Source organism: Miniopterus schreibersii (genome assembly GCF_964146895.1).
Source record: "Miniopterus schreibersii genome assembly, chromosome: 8".
NCBI lineage: Eukaryota > Metazoa > Chordata > Mammalia > Chiroptera > Miniopteridae > Miniopterus > Miniopterus schreibersii.
The window spans coordinates 77,876,859-77,900,297 of record NC_138109.1 but is presented as its reverse complement, the minus strand read 5'-3'; the positions used below and the strand labels follow the sequence as shown (position 1 = coordinate 77,900,297).

General features: G+C 42.0%; 1 protein-coding gene across 10 annotated transcripts in view; it reads right to left on the bottom strand.

The window, feature by feature from the left end:
- The window catches only part of LIMS1 (LIM zinc finger domain containing 1), a gene marked incomplete at its 5' end in the record, with an annotated part of 108,791 nt that overhangs the window by 3,847 nt on the left and 81,505 nt on the right, over positions 1-23,439 (bottom strand). For 5 of the 10 annotated variants that reach the window (XM_081144518.1, XM_081144520.1, XM_081144519.1 and 2 more), the window contains 8 exons: positions 1,734-1,809; positions 3,791-3,839; positions 4,232-4,324; positions 5,017-5,167; positions 6,653-6,802; positions 7,233-7,353; positions 8,093-8,159; positions 22,197-22,356. In XM_081144518.1, the coding sequence (XP_081000644.1) occupies positions 1,734-1,809; positions 3,791-3,839; positions 4,232-4,324; positions 5,017-5,167; positions 6,653-6,802; positions 7,233-7,353; positions 8,093-8,159; positions 22,197-22,356 (867 nt within the window). Of the gene's footprint in view, positions 1-1,403; positions 1,567-1,733; positions 1,810-3,790; positions 3,840-4,231; positions 4,325-5,016; positions 5,168-6,652; positions 6,803-7,232; positions 7,401-8,092; positions 8,160-10,703; positions 10,842-22,196; positions 22,357-23,439 lie in introns of those variants that run through there. The other 5 variants (XM_081144516.1, XM_081144523.1, XM_081144524.1 and 2 more) reach the window with 3 other exon arrangements.

Genomic DNA, 23,439 nt, shown 5'->3' with positions numbered 1-23,439 from the left:
AATCTGCTAAAACCTTTAATTTTAAAGCTCCATATGGGAATTATTTTCTAGCTGGTTTTATGAGATCCTAATGCTGATAGTAATTCGAATGTTACATTTCAATTGTTAGATTTAAACTACTGAATTAAAAATTTATCCCAAACTCTTCTTAGAACAGAAGCTATTAAAACTGCCTTTCTTAAATTGAAGGAAATAAATTATCACTTCTTTTGGAGATACTGCTAAGCAAACCTCCCTTTTTTATTTTTTTAAGGCACAGCTTACTGATTTTCACAAAGAGAGGAGGGGGAGGGAGGGGGGGAGGGAGGGAGGGAGAGAGAGGAGAGACAGAGAGAGAAATATCAACCTGAGAGTGCAACAATGATTGGCTGCCTCCTGCACACTCCCTACCGGGGATGGAGCCCACAACCCAGGCATTCGCTCAGACTGGGAATCGAACCCGCAACCTTTCTGTGCATGGGAAGACGCCCCACCCAGTGAGTTACACCAGCCAGGGCCCTTCCATTGTTTTAATTTCATATTTAAACTTTAATTGCTCTTTATAGAAAGAAACATGAAAACTTGAAAAAATTTTAAAAACTTTAGAGCTCAGAACACAATGGTAACCATAAAGGAAAAATGGGATAATCATGCTAGTAATTCAACAGAATTGCAAAGATCGAAATATATCTCATAAAAATCAGAAACAGAGTTTGGAAACATCAAGAAAATGAATTCATTAACTATAGCATATGGGCATCATATGGAAAGCACATATACAGGGTGGGGCAAAAGGTGGTTTAAGCTGTGAGCACCCAAAACAGAGTTTTTTCTTGTATTATTATTTATTAATTATTGGATTATTTTCCATACAAACAACTGTAAACCCACTTGTGTTCCACCCGGCACATACACCAAAGATAGTACATATCTTATGATGTACATCACATGGTGTTTGCTTAGATCTGAAATACACTGAATTTATTACAAAACTCAGAACATGAGACACTTGGAATTTATCAATTAAATTAATTTCAGTAAAGAAACCAAAAACCAAGATTTTAAAATCTGCAATTATCAAACAAAAGTACTTTAAAACTTTTCCCAGCATCAAGAGATTGAAATTCCTTCCTTTGAATCCATTAAAGAAAATCTATCCCATATTGTGATTTTTAAAAAAAGAGATGAAGGAATCTGCAGATTAAGGGAAATAAGGGAAGTCCAAGCTGGTATTAAGTATGAGCCTTATTAATTTAAGCTCTAAAAATAATTTTAAGAATTGCATAACAGGACCAACTCTACACAGGACAGACACTTGTATTACACTCTCTAGCGGTTACAAATACACACCAAAAAGAAATTTAAAAAGTAAAAGACAAAAAAACATATTCTAAAGGACTAACCAAAGCAGCAAGCTGTGAAAATGACAGAAGGGACAGAAAAGTTTACAGACAGACAGGCTTTTTCTTTTTCTGCTTTTCCTTTGCTTCTCTCTCCCGCCTGGCAAGTCGCCTCTTAAATTCTTCGGGCATTTTCTCATAACAGTGTCTGCAGACTGGCTTTAGATCAATTTCAACAAACTTATCCCTTTGAGCAGGACAAAGAAGGAATAGAAGAAAGAACAGGGAACAATTAAAGGAAGAACTTTTACTTTCAGAAGGCCTGAGTAGAAAGAAGAAAAAACTGTGTTTTAAAAAAAGTTAGCCGAAAGTTTTCAGTGTTAGGATTCGCGCTGGACCAAAACGTATACTTACTTGAGCGTTAACTTGGTGTTGCAGGTAGAACAGGCAAAACAGTTCACGCACCAGGCCTTATTCAGGGCGGAGACCACTGGAGGAAGAGGAAGGACACCTGGTGACATACTGGTATGGGATGTGGGGGAGCCGACATTCCCAAATCTAAAGCAGAATTAAGGTTATCTCCAAGACATTTGGAAAAGGTTCTCAAGAGGTTTGCTTGCAAAAGAATCACGCAGCTAAAAACTTTAGTGTCATTAATTAATGTTTATCAAATCAACCAATTTTATTCATTTATTTTTTCACATTTATTTTTTCCACATACAAACCGAGCAATGTATGTCTTCCATGCCTGTAGGCTCCGTCTCAGGAAAGATCAGTACTGCCCTTGTCAACCTTTGTTTTTTAAAATATACATAGAAATCTACTTTCATCCTTTCTGCGCTGAAAACTTTAAGTATTACTGCTCTGTGTCTCTTGAAAATGCTTGACTGAGCTCCATTTATTAGGAAACCATTCACTGAAGGCATTAATTCAGGAAACTGCACTGTCAACCTTTATTTACAGTCAAATACTTTTTCTTTCCTTTGAGTATCCTCTGAGGCATATACAGTTAATGGTACAGACACCAAAGCTTCACACCAAAGCTCAGGTCCTCTCACTCCTGTGGACAATGCAGTGAATACATAACATGCGTTACATCACTCACACGAGTTTTTTTGGCACAGTGCTCGCCTACCAGCACGCTTTCTACTCCTTGCTGTCCCTACTGCCACTAGTCCAACAAAGAAATATGGAATAGAGAAGTAATTAAAGAAAAAATTCCAGACATTAACATATTCACCTACAGCAGTGTTTCTTCCAAAGCTGAGAGCTTCCACTGACAGCTTCTTTCATCTGCTAACCATTCATTATAGGAGGAAATTTTATTTTCAATGGCACTAAGATTGCTTTTTTTAAAAAACATATATCTTTATTGGTTTCAGAGAGAGGAAGGGAGAGGGAGAGAGAGTTGAAACATCAATGATGAGAGTCGTTGATCGGCTGCCTCCTGCACGCCCCCGACGGGATCGAGCCCGCAACCCGGGCATGTGCCCTGACCGGGAATCGAACCAGGATCTCCTGGATCCTAGATGGATGCTCAACCACTGAGCCACACCCAGCGAGGCTAAGATTGCTTTCTTGATCTAATCCTTTGGCAAACTGCGTATGTGCATTATTTCAGCAAGTATTTCCCAAGTTAGGTTCTCTGCTGAGAACTACAAAGCATGCTGAAAACAGGAATGCTTAAAATTCTGGTAGAAGTTTCTGGCAGAACTGTGTTGGCGACCTTACCCAACACAGCTGCTCTCTGTTCCAGTCCATCAGCTGTGCCTAATTACCCCAGTACAAGGGTGGTAAGTCCTAGAAATGTCTACAGGTAACTGCCAGGTTAGCATCTGCAAGGTTAAAGTGACTCTGCCTAGCTACCATGGCAGAGTAAACTGTTCTTAATAAACACCGCTCTACAGCTCCCAAGCCATGTAGTTCTAGGGAAAGGAAAGAGAAATAGGTTTCCAGGTTGGCCATAAATGCTTTCTACACTTCCTAGGATAACAACCCTGTAGCATAGGCCTAAAATATTATCATAAATGAGTAACAAGTCCAGCTCATGGGCCATTATCGTCTCACTGCTATAAATTACTTGGGAAATATGCCAAAGAAAGAGAAAAAGTAACTGATAACAATCACATTCCAGCCCAGCCAGGCATGGCTCAGCGGCTGAGCGTCAACCTAGGATCCAGGTGATCGGGGTTCGATTCCCGGTCGGCACGTGCCTGGGTTGCGGGCTCAATCCCCAGTCGGGGGCGTGCAGGAGGCAGCCGATCAATCTCTTTCATCACTGATGTTTCTATCTCTTTCTCTCCCTCTCCTTTCCTCTCTCTGAAATCAATAAAGATATATTTTAAAAAAACACAAAAAATAAAAAAAATAATCACATTCCAAACTATAGCAATCAGCTTCTTTCAATGCTCATATTTCTCAAGTGTTTTTGTGTCAAAATGGTGCCATAAAAAATTCCTACGCTTACTTACCATCACCTTCTATAACACGGTTGCAGTGGAAGCAAACATCACCAAATAGCTGAAAAATGAAAAAGTGATAGAAATTCAAGATGTGTTAGAACTGTTTTAAAACACCAAACATTTAATATAATTTCAGTTCTTTCTACCACTTAAAACAAATAGCTGGCTACCTAAATCCAGATTTTACCATTACTAGAGAAAATGAGTAGCAGTTCATTGACTAATTTCTACTTGTTATGATGAAAATTTACTTTTCATCGCTATCAAAACAAAACAAAACAAAATCTCTGGAGATGTTCCATATTTAAGAAAGCTAAACAACATGACAACCCAAGACTGGGTCCAGTACTGGAGTGGGAAAAAAATTTCCAAGAGGTTTCTTTGTAACTAAAATATTGATAAGCTTACATTCATAAAAGTATATCTAATATCAATGAGTACAAACAATACCTGGTTATAGTGGGTTTCACAATATGCCAGGCCCTTCCTTTCATAATGGCGATGTCCAAGAAATGGTTTTTCACACTTGGCACAAACAAAATGCTGAAAAAAATTGTTACAGGTCATTTTTGAATTGCCATATTTTACTTATTAAATGAAGTAAAACTCCAAGGTCAACCTATCCTTAAGAAGATTCATGCAGGTTTGAGGCAGCGGTTTCATTTGGCCATAGGTTTTCCTGTAGCACTTTCAGTCTTAATTCCGGTGTCTCTGACAAGTTACTGTAAGACCCAGCCTGTTCAAACACCACACAGTGAGAAAGCAGGTGAACATCTGAGCAGCATCTGTAAGCAAGGGCCGCTGCTGGAGATGGACCAGGACACTTCTTGCCTCAAGAAGATTTATTATTATCATTATTATTATTATTATTTTAGAGAGAGAAGAAGGGAGGAAGAGAGAGAGAGAAACGTCAATGTGAGAGTGGAACATCAACTGGCTGCCTTCTGTACAGCCCCACTGGGGATCGAGCCCAGAACTCGGACACGTGCCCTGACCAGGAATGGAAGCAGAGACCTCTTGGTGCACGGGACCACACCCAACCCATTCAGCCACACCGGCCAGGGCTAGGAGATTTAAGAACACAAGAGCACATCCTGTATCATTACCATGAGCTCACAGAAGCAGTGTATATTCTACATTCCTAACTTTCTACAAGATCAGTTGTCTTTAACATGTTCATATATAATTTTTTAAAACTCCTAATTGTGCCCCTGTGTCACGCATGTGGAACTTACCTCCACGTGCCACTGCTTGCCCATGGCATTTACCACACGTCCTTCAATGGGCCGCCTACAAGCGCCACAGATGGGGACCCCCATTTTATCATGGCACGGCAAGCAATACAGTTCTCCTTTCAGCTCCCGGGCATCAGCAGTCAGCTCCTTCCTGTCCAGGAGAAAGATACCCAACTGAATGATACTATCAAGGGGGAAAACAGGCAACAATGTGGCTAACACTTAAAAAAAAAAAAAAAAAAAGTTGTAATTGATTTCAGAGAGGAAAGGAGAGGTAGAGAGAGAGAGAAACATCGATGAGAGAGTCACTGATCGGCTGCCTCCTGCACGCCCCCTACTGGGGGTCGAGCCCGCACCCCGGGCATGTGCCCTGACCGGGAATCAAACCTCAATCTCCTGGTTCATGGGCGGACGCTTAACCACTGTAACAATTCCTGTAACTTCTTCTCCTTCCTGATGATCAGAGTAACCTGAATTAATAGGTTTGAATATGTTTCAGAATCCTATCAAAAGATCAGTATCATTCAACAACGATAAAAATGTTCCAGGAAGTCAGATACATACGATCACACTGGTCGTTATCGTTTCTTTGTCTATTATCACATTATAGTCCATTTGTTTTCCTTAAAAAGCTAGAGAATTGTAACAATACTGAGGACAGACTCAGTGACATTATCTTCCCAAAATAATTGAGGAATTTGGAGACTAGTTCCATTTAATAATATTTAAACTGTCATAAGCTTTTAAGAATAGTTATAGGTTAATAGGAAATAAACAAATGAAACGACCAGAATTTTCTGTTTCCAAATGCTTAATTAAGTGTGCTATTATTTGCAGTCTCCTGTGTCAATAAACATGCCAGAGATGGCCCCAATTAGCCAAATGGATGTGTTTGAGTTTCAACTGTTTAAATAATTCTTTAAAAGTGCTAACAAAAAAAGAGAAATATTCCACCAGAGGGAGAACAGGCAAGAAAAGCAGAAAAGGCACAAAGTGATAATCACAAAAGGTGAGGCATCTGTTCCTACGCCAGAGCCTGTTTCCTTGGCCGTTAGCCTCCTTGTCTGCCCCCGCCATAGTCAGCATGTAAGTTCATATTCATTATAGTAAAGTCTCTTTTGCCTTTAAATTTTTATACTAGACAAGAAATTCAGAAAAATCATAGCCTAACAAATTATCATGTATTTGAAGAAAAAAAATTCCCTGTAGATAGAATTTAAGATATTTTGAGATAAAACCCTAATTATTACAACTGTAAAAGTTATATATGTACAAAAATAAGACATTGTAAAGTTTTTTCTTTGTCTTTTAATCCTTTACTGTAAAACAGTTTGGGGGACGATTGGGGATATTTTAATATGGTCTGATTACTTCAAGGTACGTACATGCACACACATGCACACATGCACATACACGTGCTGCACACACAACTTAATGTGGCAAAATGTTAACTGATGAAACTAAATGAAAGGCATGTAGATATTCTTTATATTATTCTCTTGACTCTTGTATAGGTTAAACATTTTCCAGATTAAAAGTTGGAGAAAAATAAATTTGGTTTGCCAGCGTAACAGAAATACAGATAAATGTGATCTTTTATTTCCACTATTATTTAATAACAAAGAAACCACAATACCCGCAGTTGGCACAGTTGAAGTGGTCTGGATGGTAAGGGTCGTTCTTGAATATCAGAGGCTGTTCATCAATGATGGCGTGGCACTTCTGGCAGATGTATTTTCCAAGGCCCCTGGCTTTCTCACGATTATGACAGGGGCGACACAGATGTCTAAACAGAGCCAAAACTTTTTTAGAAACTCAAATTTAAAATCTAAGGTTCTTCCTAATAATTAAAAAGTATGCTTCTCACATCTCTCAAAAGAAATTAAAGAAACCATTTCTTTAGAAATCACTGCTGACTTAGCATACTCAAAGCACTACGTTTTATATGAAAAATTATTTATTCCAATCCAAATAATCTGGTATTTTAGAAACTCCATGCTAAGTACCCGTCCCACTTTTGTCAGCCCAGGAACACATGTGGCAGCTGAGCACTGCTGCCCAGAAATTCCAGGGCCCTCTCCCAACAGGCTCCAGTCTGAATCCCTGTGCCTTAACCTCGAGTCCTGAAGCACCGCCTTCCACCCCATGAGAAAATATGCGTGACGTGTAGCAGTCACTCTATCCACCCACACGTGACAGGGATAAAAACCTCCTACCTCCCAGCATTCTTGACAAACCCGATATCTGCCAGGACTTCCTGGCAGAGGTCACAGCGGAAGCACTCGGGGTGCCAGCTGTTATTCATGGCTTTGATGACTCGGCCGATGATGAATTCACCTGTGCGAAAGGAACACACACAGTCTACCCAGTGTGGCACTTTAGTGCTAAAAGCAGTAAAAGGAAAAAAACAGGAGGAAATAAAATACACTTCAGCCTTTCTCCACAAATAGGGACTTTTTATGTCTGTGTCTACCACAATAAGCATTGTATCAGAAAAATGTTTTCTATTTCATCCGAGTCCTTGGTTTTGATTCTGTAGCTGTATTTTCGGGCTGTCTTATCACATCTCTGAATCTGCCTGTCATTTCTGGTCACACAGCACATTTTCTTGTAACCCATGCTTAACTCCTTTCATTAAGCCCTTAATGAATGACGACACTCTCCCCCAGTCTCTGGAGGCCCCTAGCAGAGCTGTTTGCAACCAGGGAAGGGGCGGAGGCCAAGCAAGCCCAGCACCCGTGCAACGCCGGCAACCTCTAAGCACCTCGCTGACAGCCGTCTCCCTCCTGGCAAACCCCAAAGCAAGCAGGGGAACGGCCATTCCAAAAACCATCTAACAGAACCCTAGTTAGTCCCGAGAAAACTTTACACGGCATGTCCTTAAAAATCAGTTCTCTCCGGGTTTTCATACTCTTCCAGTTTGTCATACATTAAAAATAGGCAAGAGGACTGGTAAAGTACCGAAATGCTATTTATAATGAGCATGAAAAACCACTTTTATCTCTGACACTTTGTTTTAAGTAACTTAAGTAACTTGAAACTTACTTTTTATTTTACATTCAGCAGTAAAACTTACCACACTGATGACAGCAGGGCGCAAAGAGCATCTGAAAATCATGCTCACAGTACTTCCTTCCTTCAAACTGAAATAGAAAGCGCTTGTAAATACGGACGTAATTCCTCTAGGGGACAACAGGAAAGATGTTTTTGAACAAAAGCTCTGCCCTAAGAATTTATAATTCTACTAAGATTTTTAAGAGCAAAATACTTTTGTGCCTTCCATACGTCCACACGTGGGCGCAGGAAAGATACAAGGGACAGGATGAGCCAAGAACTAATACTGCGCCCTCAGAATACAGTGGCCTTGCCTCTGACTAGTCCTCTGGCTCATACTCCACCTTCAAGAGTCTGATGAAACTACAGACCCCACTTCCCAGAAAATATGTACATACATACAAACCCCTTCCCACGGTTTAAGGTTGATATCTAAAATATTTTACTCTAGGCTTAAATATTTACAAAGGGTAAGCATTCTAGCATATCTTTTTTTTTTTTTACATATTTTTATTGATTTCTGAGAGAGAGAGAGGGAGATCGAAACATCAATGATGAGAGTCATTGACAGGCCGCCTCCTACACGCCCCTCACTGGAGATCGAGCCTGCAACCCGGGCATGTGCCCTGACCGGGAATCAAACCTCGATCTCCTGGATCCTAGGTCAATGCTCAACCGCTGAACCACGGTGGCTGGGCTAGCATATTTTAAATTTGAACATTTTAAAATGGAACCAAAACCCTTTAAAAAATTAAATTCTTTTTTAACAGTTGAAAATTTTACATCCTTCATTTCTCTCCTTGAACTGTTTCCATTTAATTTCCCCCAAAGTTTTATCCTAGCATATTTTTTATGCTAATGTCTTTAAATGATCACTCTACCATACTTCACTGCAATTAAAATGCTTTACTTTCTGAATCCATAAGGCTCTTAAAGTTAACATTCTTTTCTTCTGGATTAAGTTATCATTATAATAATGATTAGTAAAATGTCTAAGTTACAAACATTAAATTTTAGTTTTACTGCTTATTTACTTGGAGAGCGTATCTCAGTGAGATGAGGAGGGCTACTCTTTCCCCTCACAATTATCTCGTGCACCTGTCGGTAAGCATGACTTACCACTGTAAGAGCCATTAATTCTAGATTAATTTTCTATTTTGGGGGTTGCTTTTATCCTTTCCACATAAAAAAGTTGTAGGAACTATATGTCTTCCTCTGAATGTTTAAGCTCCTTACAAGTTATGCTAAAAATCACATACTCTTTGATTATCAAAATCCACTTTTTTGCCCAACAGGTGTGGCTCAGCAGTTGAGTGTAGGCCTAGGACCCAGGAGATTGGGGTTCGATTCCCGGTCGGGGCACATGCCCGGGTTGTGGGCTGGATCCCCAGCAGGGGGCGTGCAGGAGGTGGCCAATCAATGACAACTCTCCCATCACTGATGTTTCTCTCTCCCTCTCTCCCTCCCTTCCTCTCTGAAATCAATATATTTTTTTAAATCCACTTTTTCCTCAATTATGAAAATTATCTGCAGATTTAGCTCAACTTACTCAACATATCCACAATAATTGGCAAACCAGCCAAAGCAGATTTATTTTGTGCCAGAAAGTCTCACTTAATTTTAAAATTCAAATGCATAAACTCTAGTACATTTAATGAACCTATTTCTTAAAGTTACAAGCAGAAGATAACAAATCCACAAGCTATTATTACTCAACACTCTGTCATCATATAATACATTGCAATGTGTAGCCCAAAGAAGTTATTTATGAAGTGAGCTGTTCCCTTAATGTATATTATGTACATGTAAAGAAATCTGATGTTTTACCCGTTTGTAGTCATTTTAAAAAGAAATCAAGTATAGAAAACTCAGAAATAACCTCATTAATTTAGGTAAAGAATGGTTTCTGAACTATTTGTCTCAACTGGCCACTTCAGTTTAATAGTGGAAGACTGGTTGATGATTACAACACATCATAAAATCTTCAGAAGTGTTTTGGTTTTTTTAATATGTCTTTATTTATTTCAGAGAGAGGAAGGGAGTGGAAGATAGAAACATCAATGATGAGAGAGTCTGACTGGCTGCCTCCTGCAACCCCCCGACTGGGGATCGAGCCCACAACGTGGGCATGTGCCCTGACCAGGAATCGAACCACGATCACCTGGATCATAGGTAGATGCTCAACTGCTGAGCCATGCTGGCTGGGCTGGAGAATGTTTTGTGAACCGTTTTTTTTCTCCGTGTGTGGCAGTTTTAAGTTACTAGTTTTTAAAATCAATACTTTTTGATAAAGACTAAGTCCTAAATGGAAAACTGTCATGACCACTCTCCACATCTCCAAATCTACCATATATCCGAGTACAGAACATCCAACACAGTTCCTAAAGCCAAGCTTTATCCTTAACAAGAAAATACACGAGGCAAGGAAAGCCTGGAAAGTCTTATGGGTTGAAGGACCCTGGACTAATCCCAACTAGTGTCTTGGAATACACCATTACAGTAAGATTTGAGATCCCATCTTTTGTGAAGTGGGAGAATTGCTACTGTGAATACAAATACATTACCAGGCAAGTCAATATTAGGAAGAAAAATCCAGAAATTTAGTTCCTTGAAACCATCCATATTGCAAACCCGCTACATACACTGGGGTGTGCTTACCCCAGCGTGAGGACAACTCCAAGAGCAGAACCTTCTCTATAACAAGCTGCCTCTTTTTTACAGTGTGTAGAAATGATCCGACAGTTATGTCCAGAAGGTGATCCAAAGTAAAACTATAGGATGTAAAAGTGAAGAAAATTCAGAAATTATAAATTTTGGAGTTCTATGAAGATTCTCTTTGGGAAGAGGAAAGAATTCTGATGCTTTAAAGAAAGCTCGGAATTAGAAACTTAGCTAAGGGTCTCATTTCAAGTAAGTGCAAAAGTTGAAAATCTTCAACATTTGTACTGGTTTGTCATAAATTATTTTGAAGTGAGTGGGTAGACAGATAAGCACCTCATTTTGTTAGCAAGTTTCCTCTCAGCCAGCCAGTCTTTCCTTCTCAGGTTTTAGCTTTCCTGAGTCATCATGATTCAGTATAAGAGGAAATGAGTGAAGAAATCTCTTGTAAAACATCTTTCCACTCAATCTCTCATCATAAATTGGTCTTTCCTGTTATGTATTTTGTGATAGGGAAAAAAGGGATACATCTGGGATATTCAAACTAAGGAGAAAGAAAGGAAACTGAAGTACAAGCCAGGAACCCAGCCCCTCAATCTGTATACTATGCTAAGCTGAAAGGCTGCACGCCAAGTCCCTAGCCCTGTGTGGTATAATAGTTCTGGAAGCATATCCCTCTGTATTGGTTCAATTTCACTTCCAAAAGCATTTTCTTGGGGGGAAATTTAAGATAATCCTTTTACTGGAGACAGTCCCAGGTGCCATAAAATTAGATTTAGGAACCACTATGTGGCTATACATAGTGTTAGGGTCTCTGGGTTGAATGGGAATTACCCCCTGGAAACAGCATTTAATCAGCCTTTTCATGCCACCAACAATTTGGCCACTTAACAAATACTTCATGTGTATTGGAGATGCTGATAACTGATGTAAACCAGCACTGATGGACCCAAATTTCCCTCTGAAGACAACTACGATACCGAATCCAAGATCACTAATCATATATAACTCACACTTATACAACCTCTCTCAATTTTCCTGGTCTGAAAATGAGGACAAGAACCATAAAAAGCTGTCATCAAGTTCATCCAAATCACTCTGAAAATTGCGCTCACTCCGGGAACTAGGACACAATGTAGTGTATGCAGCACGCCATAGCATCTGCAGAATGACTCCGCAAAGCAGCAGGGACGGCGCACGGGAGAGCGTGGCCTGTCGATTACATCACATACATTCCTGCCCTGGCCGGCGTGGCGCAGTTGGCTGGGCGCTGTCCCACGCACCACGTTCCACTCCTGGTCCGGGCACATGCCCGGGCTGCCGGCTTGATCCCCAGTGTGGGGTGTGCCGGAGGCAGCAATCGATGTTTCTCTCTCTTCCTCTCCCTTCTCTCTCTTTAAAAAGCAATAAAAAATCTTGAAAATATATATGTAATTCCTGGGAAACTACTTCAGTCTCAGTGAGAGTCAGGGCATCCTAATGAAGGAAAACAAACCTTGTGAAAACAAGCAGGCCTGAGATGAAACCCTAATGTGACTACTCACCCACCAGTTAACCATGTGCAAGGTCCCTGAGACTCACAGCCACATGTAAACTGTGAATAAAAATGCCTAATTTGCCTGACTGGTGTGGCTCAGTGCTTGAGTGTTGACCTATGAACCAAGAGGTCACCAGTTCGACTCCTGATCAGGGCACATGCCCCAGCTGCGGGCTCCAGCCCCAGAAGGCGACGTGCAGGAGGCAGCTGATTGATGTCTCTCTCTCATAGATGTTTCTATCTCCCTCCCCCCTCTAAAATCAATTTCTAAAATGTATTTTTTTAAAAAGCCTAATTTGCAGGGTTCATGTGAGAATCAAAAGAAAGAAAAAGAACAACAGTTTATAAAACACCCAGTACAGTGCCTGGCTCATAACAGGGTTTCAAAAAGCGCTTCATTCCAGGCAAGAGACTCACACAAAGCTGGGAAGCAAGCATCTCGACTCCCGGTGGTGACAGTGGTGGAAAACAACGCCTGCTGTTGTTTTAATATGTTCATGTTGTTTTTATTATTACCCTGACCACTACTTTCTGATACAGATAAACATAAAAGAATAATTATTATAATCATTACCACTTAAAATTTATTTAAAATTAAAATGCAGAAGCAGAATATCTGAATAGAGAGAAATAAATTTCAGTTTAGGGAAACAGTTCTAATTACTCTACAGAAAATATATCTTGCCTTCTGCTAAATGAGTGATGAACTTTCCAAGAATGGGTATATTTATCTTTCCTGGTGCCAATTTAAACAGGAAAATGTAGGCTCTCTTTAGGGTCTCTGTTAAGTGAATTCTTTCTAGAAGTGTTTTCTAATTAAATTTATGGCACAAGAATTAACTGACTGCCGTCAAATTGTTAAGAGACAGAACTATACAAAGGTTTTTGTTTTGTGTAGAGGATTGCCTAAACAACTTGGGGAACGTGCCCATTTGTAACTGACTTATTACCATAGTGAACTTTACTACCTACTGGAAGGGATGTCCTCATTGTCTGGTGTACTGGTTCTCAACTGAGGGCGATTTTGCTCCCCAAGGGGTATTGAGCAATGAATGAAGATATTTTTGGTTGTAACAACTGGGGATCTAATGGGTAGAGACTAGGATGCTAATAAACATCCTACAATGTACAGGACAGCCCCCACAATCAAGAATTACTCAGTTCAAAATGTCAATAGTGTTAAGGGTGAGGAATCCTGGTTTACTGCGTGGAATCATTACTTAGCTGAAGCAGTTCCCACTGGGAAGCAGAGGAAGGGAGTGGGCTGACTTACTGGATACTGTACTTGCTACCTTGGTTCAAACTCATAACCCCACGAGACACATGTGATTATCCTCTTGTTACAGAAAACTGAAATTCAGAAAGATCAAATAACTTGCACCAAAACCAGAGGAAATGGACAAGGCTGTCAGGCCCCATAATCGGTGCTTCTCCCTCTTTATCTATCACCTGTCTTAGGCAGAGCAATACAGAACTTAACCCAGAATTCTTAAATCATCTATGAGTTTCTATCAGAACTTAAATATCATGATTGAAAGATCTCACTAGTTTCTCTGCCAATACACAATGTGATCTTGACTTCAGAGCTGCTCATCTGAACACAGATGAAGAGGAAATTCTACTGGATGTGGTACAATGACATGAGTTTTGTACTACTGGGTTCCCTTTGACCATGTACCAATAGTAAATCCACCCTCTATTCCCAATGCACAAAGCTGAGAAAAATGGTCAGGTCCTGAAAAGTCCTAGTTATAGATATGCGCTTACTAAGATATCTTAGGCCGCACAGCGTCACTGACAGCTTCTCAGTCAGCAAGCACTCAGAGCACCCTCTAAAGGCAAGGCACGGTGCTAGGAACTGCTGGAGATATAGGCACTCTGTAAAACCACACAATGATTATTTTCTGTAACTAGCACCTTCCATTTATTAAGCTCTTACCAAGTGCAGGAACAGTGCTAAAGCATTTTATACATCATCTGTTCTAGTTTTCAGTGGATTCAGGGGAGAAGGGAAAATCTGTCTCCAGGTAGATTTAATTTTGCCCTATTACCAGCCAATCCATAATACTATAAAGTTTTCATATTTAACTTTCAAAGACCTGGTTAGTCTAGTATAATCCACTAGATTAGTTCCTTGAAAACTAAGTCTATCTCGCCCATCCTTCTACTCCTAAAATAGAACATGGTGCCTGGCACATTGTAACTGATTAAGTAATATTACAAATATTTGTTGAATGGACAGATCAATACATGAAGGAATAAATGTCACTCACAACATCACATGGAAATCAGACCAATGAGGCTCCTTAGATGCCACCAATCTGTGACAGTTCCTCAGTGTTGCGTCTTGCGTGACACTTGTGAAGGGTACTGGTCAGACACTCTGTGGTGTGCTCCTCACGATCAGTTTGTCTCATGATTAGACTGAAGTTATAGTTTTGGAAAAGAATGCCGCAGAGGTAATAATGTGCTCTACTTGCATGCAATCATATGCATGTCCTGGGGAGTACATGATACCAACATGACTTATTCTTACCTTAATCACTTGGCTAAGACAGTATCTTTCAGGCTTCTCCACTGCACAGTTACTCCTTTACCTTTTTTATATCCCTGTTAGAAGTGAGTAACTTCAGCACATACTTAAAGGGAAGAGAATTGAACTCTCTTTTCCTTTTAAGGTCTGCTCTTCAAAATAGCATTTAAACTTATTTGAATCATTTAAATAAACTTGGGGGAGGGTAATTTTTAATTCAAGAAATGATATTCCATTACCAGAAGTGATTATATGAAAATCCCAACTTGATATATAACATGTCACTCAACAACAAAACATTTTCATAACGCTAGTATCCCAAAAATCATCTCTTAATTATGACTCTTCCATTGCCCCTGCCCCAAAAAAACCTAGATAAGAGTCAAATCACGAATCACCCTCACAAGTATTCAAAGGCAAATGTCTAAGTTGTAGAAAACTAAAAGTAACTTCATTCAGTGTCATATGTCTGCAACTTACTTTAAAAATGTTTGGTGAAAAATGGATGTGGTATATGTGTGCACGAGATGCGTAGGGTACATGACATTCATTGTACTATTCTTTCAACTTTTCTGTAGATTTTAAATAAAAACACCACCACAGCCCTGGTCGGTGTGGCTCAATTGGTTGGGGTGTCGGCCTGTGCACTGAAGGTTTGTGAGTTCTTTTCCCAGTAAGGGTGCATACCTAGGTTGCAGGTTTGATCCCTGGTCGGGTGAGTGCAGGAGACAACCGATTGATGTTTCTCTCTCTCCCTTCCTCTCTCTCTCTCTTGAATCAATGGGAACATGTCCTCGGGTGAAAATTTAAAAAAGAAAACCACCACATTGGCCTGAACCAACATATAAAGTCAGTGGTCCACATACGATACTAAAAACACATCGTGGCTCAGTTCTTCTCAGGGTTCTATCCACAAATGAACTCCTTTAGCTTTTCCTTGTCTGGGAAGCTTTGCTGGGTAGAGTAGTCTTGGTTGCAGGTCCCTGATTTTCATCACTTTGAGTGTGCTATGCCACTCCCTTCTGGCCTAAGGTGTTTCTGTTGAGAAATCAACAGACAGTTTTATGGGGTCTCCCTTGTAGGTAACTAAGTGTCTTTCTCTTGCTGCTCTTTTTTTTTTTAATTGATTTGAGAGAGAAGGAGAGGGAGATAGATAGAAACATCAATGATGAAAGAGAGTCACTGATCGGCTGCCTCCTGCATGCCCTCCACTGGGGATCAAGCCCAAAACCCACGCATGTTCCCTGACCAAGAATCGAACGGTGATCTCCTGGATCCTAGGTAGATGATCAACCACGGAGCCATGCCAGCCAAGCTCTCTTGCTACTCTTAAGATTCTTTTTGTCTTTAACCTTTGCCATTTTGATTATGATGTGTCTTAGTGGGGGCCTCTTTGGGTTCATCTTGTTTTGGACTGTCTGCATTTCCTGGACTTGTGTGTCTTTTTCCTTCACCAGGTTAGAAAAGTTTTCAGTCATTATTTCTTTAAAGAAGTTCTCGAGCCTTTGCTTTCTCTCTTCTCCTTCTAGTACCCTTATAATGCAAATGTAGCTATGCTTGATGTTCTCCCAAAGGTCCTCAGACTTTCCTCATTTAACAAAATTCTTTTTTTCCTTTTGTTGCTCTGCTTGGGAGTTTTCTGTTATCTTGTCCTCTAAATTGCTGATTCGATCCTCTGCTTCATCTAATCTGCGGATTCCTTCCAGTGTATTCTTCACTTCTAACTGATTATTTTTTATGGTTTCTATGTCTTTTTTAATGCTTCTTATCTCTGTGTTTAAGTTCTCACTGAGTTCATCCATTTTTCTCTTTGGGGCATATTTCTTTGTCTCCCCATTTTGTCTGCCTTTTTGCGTTTGTCTCTGTGTATTAGGTACATCTGCTATGACTCCAATCTTGATATATGGTGGTTATCTTCTGCAGGTTATCTTGTGGGGCTCGATGGTGCAATCTTCCTGATCACCTGACCTAGATGCTCCTGGAATGCCTCTTGTGTGGGTTATGTGAACCCTCTTGTTGTAATTGAGTCTTGACTGCTGTTGGTCCATCTGTGAGTGGGGTTAACCCTTAGGTGGGCTGACTATGAGGATCGAATCTGACCACAGTGTATAAGCTAAGTGTCTTTCTCTTGCTGCCACCCAAAGCAGAATTGGCCCTAGCCCAGTCTGGTGCCTGCTGGGATCTCCCTTTGGGTGTGCTGTTTGTGTGACTAATTAGGTGGTGGTCTGTTGTGGTCTGAAGCCCATCACCAGGTGGGTTGGTTCTGGGTCCACTTGGATAGGACCCCAGTGCAGGTCAATGCCATACACTGCTTGTAACCAGCCTTTGGATATTTGTCTGAAGCTACCAAGCTTTCTGCAGTTGGTGGCTGCCTCTCCTGGGCCTGGGTGCACATGGGAGGGGCCAAGCTATATACAGAGGTTGGCTTCCAGTAGCTCTGAGCCTGAGGCAAGATCAGTAAAAGGCCAAAGATCTGCCTCTATCTGACAGTTGCTCTGCCACCCCTTGAGGCTGCCTGGTCTTCCTCGAGAGCTTTCTAAACAAAGTCCATAGAGTGGGCCCAGGCTGACCGTAGCCACAGTCTCTTACACAAGGCATGAGCTCAATAGGGCAGGACAACTAGGGTAGGAAGATAGGCTACTGGGTCCCGTATGGGGACAGTACAGGTCAGGTACTCAGTGGGGGAAAAGTAGCCCCTACTCCATACACCACTCAGCCTCTGCCCAAGTCTGCAATTAGTGCTCCCCCAAAAAAAGTGCAAGTCAGGTCCTAGCTGGGTACAGCCAGCAGACTTTTCTGCAGGACAAGAGCTCAACAGGGTGGGGCCACAGAGAGTCAGGAGGACTGGGTTAGTGCACTCCCCAGACTGGCGCTGTAAGGATAGGAGTGCTCAACCCAGGGAAGATGGCATCTGTGAGTGATATGGGATAGTGAGGGACTCAGCTCAGGGACCTCGGCAGCTGACCCTCCAGATCTCTCCTCAGGGCCATGCAACCCAGATCTTTTCTCTGTGACTCCAGTTTGCTCTAAGTCATTGTCCCTCTACGGAAGCCGTGGATAAGTGGCTGAGAACAAGATTGTGTGTGCTGGCCCTTTAAGAGAGCACCTGGGTTTCTAGCAAACTCCCGTCTCTCCCTGGCAGACATATGATCCCTGCCCATTTTCACAGCCAGATATTATGCAGCCTCCTCTTCCCGGCTCTGGTGCTCTGGGTTGGGGATCCCAGCACCCTCGCTCCTCGGGGGGAACCTTTGCAGTTGAGATATCCCTCTGGATTCTCAAGTGGAGCCAGTGCTTTTGAAATCTTTGTCCTTCCTACCAGTCTCAATGTGGCTTTTTCTATAAATCTTTGGTTAAAATACTTCTTTTCAGCTAGTCTTCAGTTGGTTATTCAGGGTGACTGCTCTATGACTTAGCTGTAAATATGGTCTAGCACTGGGAGGAGGTGAGTGTAGCTTCCACCTGCTGGGCAGCCACCTTGGATCTCAGCATTTTACCTTGCAATCTATACCATCCCAGTACCGTGTACGTATTACTTGACTTATTAAGTACCTCATAGTCATCAAATACTGTAAAACAAGTGATGCACAGAATCAGAACAGCCCTTGTACCTGAGGTATTCCAAGTTAAATGAAAAGATAAGCATTTAAGTAAATAGCTATATGAAATGTGTAAATGATCTCCATACTAAGAGAAGTGCTGTGTGGGCTCAAAGAAGATAACTGAAACGAGACAGATGGCATTAGGTTGAAAACACTAGTGATGTCTTAAAATAAGGAGCACTTTGAGTAAAGAAAGTAGTCCTTATTGATGATAGAAGATGCAGAGCACAAGAACTAAGTCCTACTTTACATTCTTCAGTGGTGATGGATTATCATCTTAATGGAAAACTGTAAGTTCACTTTTTAAACCACGTTACCTAGTGGGATTCAAATTCATCTGGAGTATGGAGCCCATGCAGGTAATAATCCTGGCTGTTGTTAAATCACTCTAAGGAGAGCTGCAGATGAGCCACAAATATCTGAGCTCGGTCAGCTTATTTCCAGACATACATCCTGGAGACTGGTAGGAAACAAGTCTCACAATAGACTGGCCTTTGTGCTCAAAGGGAAGAAAGTCTTATCCATATGATCCAAAATATCAGTAAGTCCCATAGCAAAAAGCAAATCCCATTTTCAAGGGAAAGTGAGTGCAGAGAGCCCACCTGTAAGTCCTCATGGCTAGCCTTCTAGAGAAAGGACAGGGGCCGTGGGAATGAAGGAAGGATGGTGTTTTAATGGTAAGACAAAAGCCTCAGCCAAGGTATAGAGTGGAAATGATGCAACTTCTGTACCACCAAGCAGCAGCACAGAGTTGTGCCTCAAGTGGAAAGCAAGCCAGATAAGTTTTCGAGCTTCCTTTTCTGGAAAATAACTTATTGCTGGACATAACTGAAAATGCAGATTATTTCCTAGAAATCTTGGATACCTTTTTCTCCAATATCATTCGACTGAAGGGAAAGATTGTATTCTGCCTGAACAAGGGGTTTTAATTCTAAGTGTAGCTAAAATAGCAATCTTCCTCGGGACCCAGGGAGCTTAAGCTGGAGGTCAGCCCATTAACAGACTAGTTGTGGGTGTTCATAATATCTTCTGGAACACAATCATACCAGCCCAGGGAGGCTATTTATAACCCAGAAGTGAAGAGGGGTGAGGTGTGGGCGGGAGGACAAGCGGGAGCCATGCTTTATTCCACTGCACTCAAGGCTCTTACAAAGCCGCCCCTCTGTCTAAGCACAAGGGGCCTGGCAGCTGACAGGACCCAAATACGGGACCCAGGAGCTAAGGAGGTGATTGTGATTAACAATATTAATTCCAAAATGGGAAGCAAATGAACAATATAGGAAAAAGGAAGTGACAGGAAGGGAATAGCAGACCATGGAAGTAAGAAAAATGTTTCAAAAAACGGAGCCTGCCTTTCTCTCTGAGTTCCTCTGTTTCGCTCCTCTGGACTCTCCTAAGGCCTCTGCCGTAATTATCCATTTCAACAAAAATGTCTTAGATTTGAACAGAACATACGGGAAAGAACACCTTACCAAATATTAGGAGACCAAGCCAGATTCTAATTCCATTCATGTCATGAATTTGCTGTTATAAAGGACATTTCAACCTCTCTGGGCCTCATGGGAAAATAAAGGTAGGGGTAAGGAGGGAGTTTACAAAGTATGAAGACCAAGGTTCCCTCTGGAGGCAGATTCCTAGGGTTCCCTTCAATGTGCTTTGGGCCCTGGCCATTTTGGCTCAGTGGCTAGAGCATCGGCCTGCGGACTGAAGTGTCCCAGGTTCGATTCTGGCCAAGGGCATGCACCTCGGTTGTAGGCTCGATCCCCACCCGTCGGGGCACATGCAGGAGGCAACCAATTGATGTGTCTTCTCTCACATTGATGTTTCTCTCTCTCTTCATCCCACTCTCTCTGAAAAGCAAGGGAAGAAATATCCTCAGGTGAGGTTTGAATGAATGAATGAATGTGCTTCGGGAGTCTTACCTCCTTCCTTGCTCGTTCTGAACCGCCTCCACTGTGCTTACTCAGAGATCTGAGAGTGTTCTGTTCAAGAGTCTACAGGTACAGTCCTTAGGCTTTTTACACAAATTGATTATAGCCCTCACCACCCCCACTGCCTTTCTGTTCCCCTGACTCAGCCTCTAATGATTTCCTTTTCCTCTTTTTTAGAAAAATTGTTATTGATTTTAGAGAGAGAGGAAGGAAGAGAGAAAAATATCAACTTGTTGCTCGACTTATTTATGCATAATTGGTTGACTCTTGTATGTGCCCTGATGGGAGATCAAACCTGCAACCTTGTCCTATCGGGAGGACGCTCTAACCAACCGAGTTACCTGGCCGGGGGCAACCTTCTCTTCTTGAATCTAGTTGCCACCCTCCTCAGTACCAATAGCAGCCCCACTCTAACCCGCACCCACCCCACCCCAGCTCCTTTCCCATGCCTTCCCTCCTGGGCACTGGGCCTTTTCTACTCAGGTCCCACCCCAACTGTTACTTGCCCTTCCCACCCAAAAGCAATCACCCTTGACAGAAAGAGATTAGATTCCCACTGCCCATGGAAGGAGTTAGGGAAGAACTGAAAGAAGAAAAAAATAATTCCTGTTCCTACCGCTTGCGTTTCTGTTGTAGTGAATGTGTGTTTCAGGGACACAGTAGGAGCTCAGCATGCGTCCCAGTGAATAAAATAGTGTTCCCTAATCAAAACTCCTAAAGCTGTTTCCCAGAGTGAAGTTCTATATACACGGTAGTTCTGTATTTCATGTACCCAGGACACACAGGTAAATAGCTTTCTGCAGGCTGGTCTGGGAATCCCACGCCCACGAGGCATTGTTTCAATGGGAAAATGCTATCTGAGTCACAACCAACTTACGACATTTAAAAACTACCTTTCCTTCCTCAGGAATAGTCTGTAACACAGAGAAATTTAAAAACCTAGGGAAAAAAAGAAATCAAAGAGCAGACTTCTCTGGCTATTACATAATTCTATGTATATGTAATATATATTATGTAGAGACACACATATGAAAAACATATACACAAACATGTAAGGAGCAAGTTGGTAGAAGTAAGTTAATCTCTCCCTCTTTCTCTCTCTCACACACACAAACACCCCCCCCCACACACACATTCTTATCTTCATTAACAGCATGCGGTCAGCCTAGACTAGTCCCAAAGGCAGGCATGTGCTGTGAAAAGGGGGTTTCAGGCAAAGTAAGAATAAATACAAAGGGCGTACAGGCCACATGGTAACACCAGAGGGTCAAGAAAAACAAGTGTGTGGAAAAGAACGTAAGACACATAGAAGAGCTAAGTAATGGCAGGGTATCCCCCCAAATACTCATTTCCAAACAAGGTCCTCTTTAGAAAATAAGTGCATGGAAGGTGCCGCTATTGCCTGAAAGTCCTGGAGCAGGTAACAGATACCCCCTTCAGAGAGGACAGCAGCAGTGCCGGGGGTGGGGTGGGGTGGGGGGGTGGGCCGGGACCGAGCAGCAATCGGGAAGGTATGTGCAGGAGCCAGCAAGTGGGGACCTGAGTGGGGAAGCCAGGGAAACTGAGGCTGCATCTAGAGAGAAGTCTGTCTGCTGAGCTGAAGTGCTCGGGCCTGAGAGGCGGAGGCAGGACCGTGGGTGCTGAAACAACAGGATGGAAGAGAGTGTAAATGGGGGGCCTGGCAGAGCGTTCCATAGACAGGCCATCCCCACCTGAGCCACACCCAATACCTGGCACTGTAACTGGCACAAAGACTGAATGCAATCCTTAACAATCAAATTTAAAGGGAAGAAGGCTGCCTCAGGAAAAAGGGGGAGGGCAGGGAAAAGACTGGTACCTCGATGCTGCTGTCCGAGTTGACTCACCTCATAGAAAAGGCCCTCCGGGAACTGCTGGAAGCACTGAGCACACACAAAACACTGCTCGTGGTACAGCTCCCCATTACTGTTCACGATCTTCTCGGCGGGTGCGAAACCCCCCTTGCAGCGCTCACAAGTGGCGTTGGCAAGGGCATTGGCCATGTTACTGTAACGAACAAGGGACAGGAAGTCACAGATTAACATTTTCTTAGTCTTAAGACCAAAAAACAGAAAGAAGTGAAGCACACACTCTATCTGATCACAAAAATCACACTGTATCTACACAGCTGAATTTTCTGCTCATGCCCTAAGTACTCAACTCAAAGTGTCCCCATCTCTTTGCCCCAGCATCTTGGGTCCCGAAAGCTCCCCTGCTTGGAACCTGTTTTTCCTTAACATTTTGACATTCCTCTTGATAAATATACCACGAGTGACTGGGAGGTAGGCACTATGGATAGACATGAAAGTCAAGAGCTGACACATGCAGCTTGAGTGCACCACCTGATAAGTAGCTTAATTAAAATACCCACAAATCAACATCTCAGGCCAATTTCTCTCCCTTCTGAGAACAGAATCTGGACTTCATGCTGACCAAATGCCGCGTCATCATAGACGCAGATTATCCCTTTGGTTAGACCCTGTTGAAAGCAACTGCTCAAGTAACTCTTAAAACCAGTCAAAATTCCTTAGTCCTATAATCTAATTGGTAAGACAAATATTAAGCACTAATATTATAAAATATATCCTAAAATCACAGAATTAGCGATCACTTTACAGACGATGAAATGGAGGTTTGGAGGGGTGGAGTTGACTGGCTAATTAGTTAATGGAAGATGCAGGACTAGAATCCAGGTCCCCTGCTCATAAAACCACCATCGGACTGCACTATCAATTTCAAACACTTGAGAGGGCACGACAGGGACACCACACTCCACAGATGAGGAAAGTGAAACGCGGCAGTCAAGTAAGCAATGACATCGAGCCCAAGGCCGTGGTAACTGCCTCGGCCGTCACCCCACTGAACTTGGAAACACGCAGGAGGCATTCAACAAACGGTCCCGCGTTCCACCAAGCCACTGTGCAGTTCGCAAGAGCACATAACAATGCATATAATCAGACAATCAGTTATTCTCGATGGCGCCTGAATTTCACACAAAGAACTGTTTTGTTTCGGAACAGCCTCCAAGAGAAGAAGGCCCCCCACGCAGGACAGTCATTGGCTAAGTCACCCTCTGTGGTTTGGCCAGTT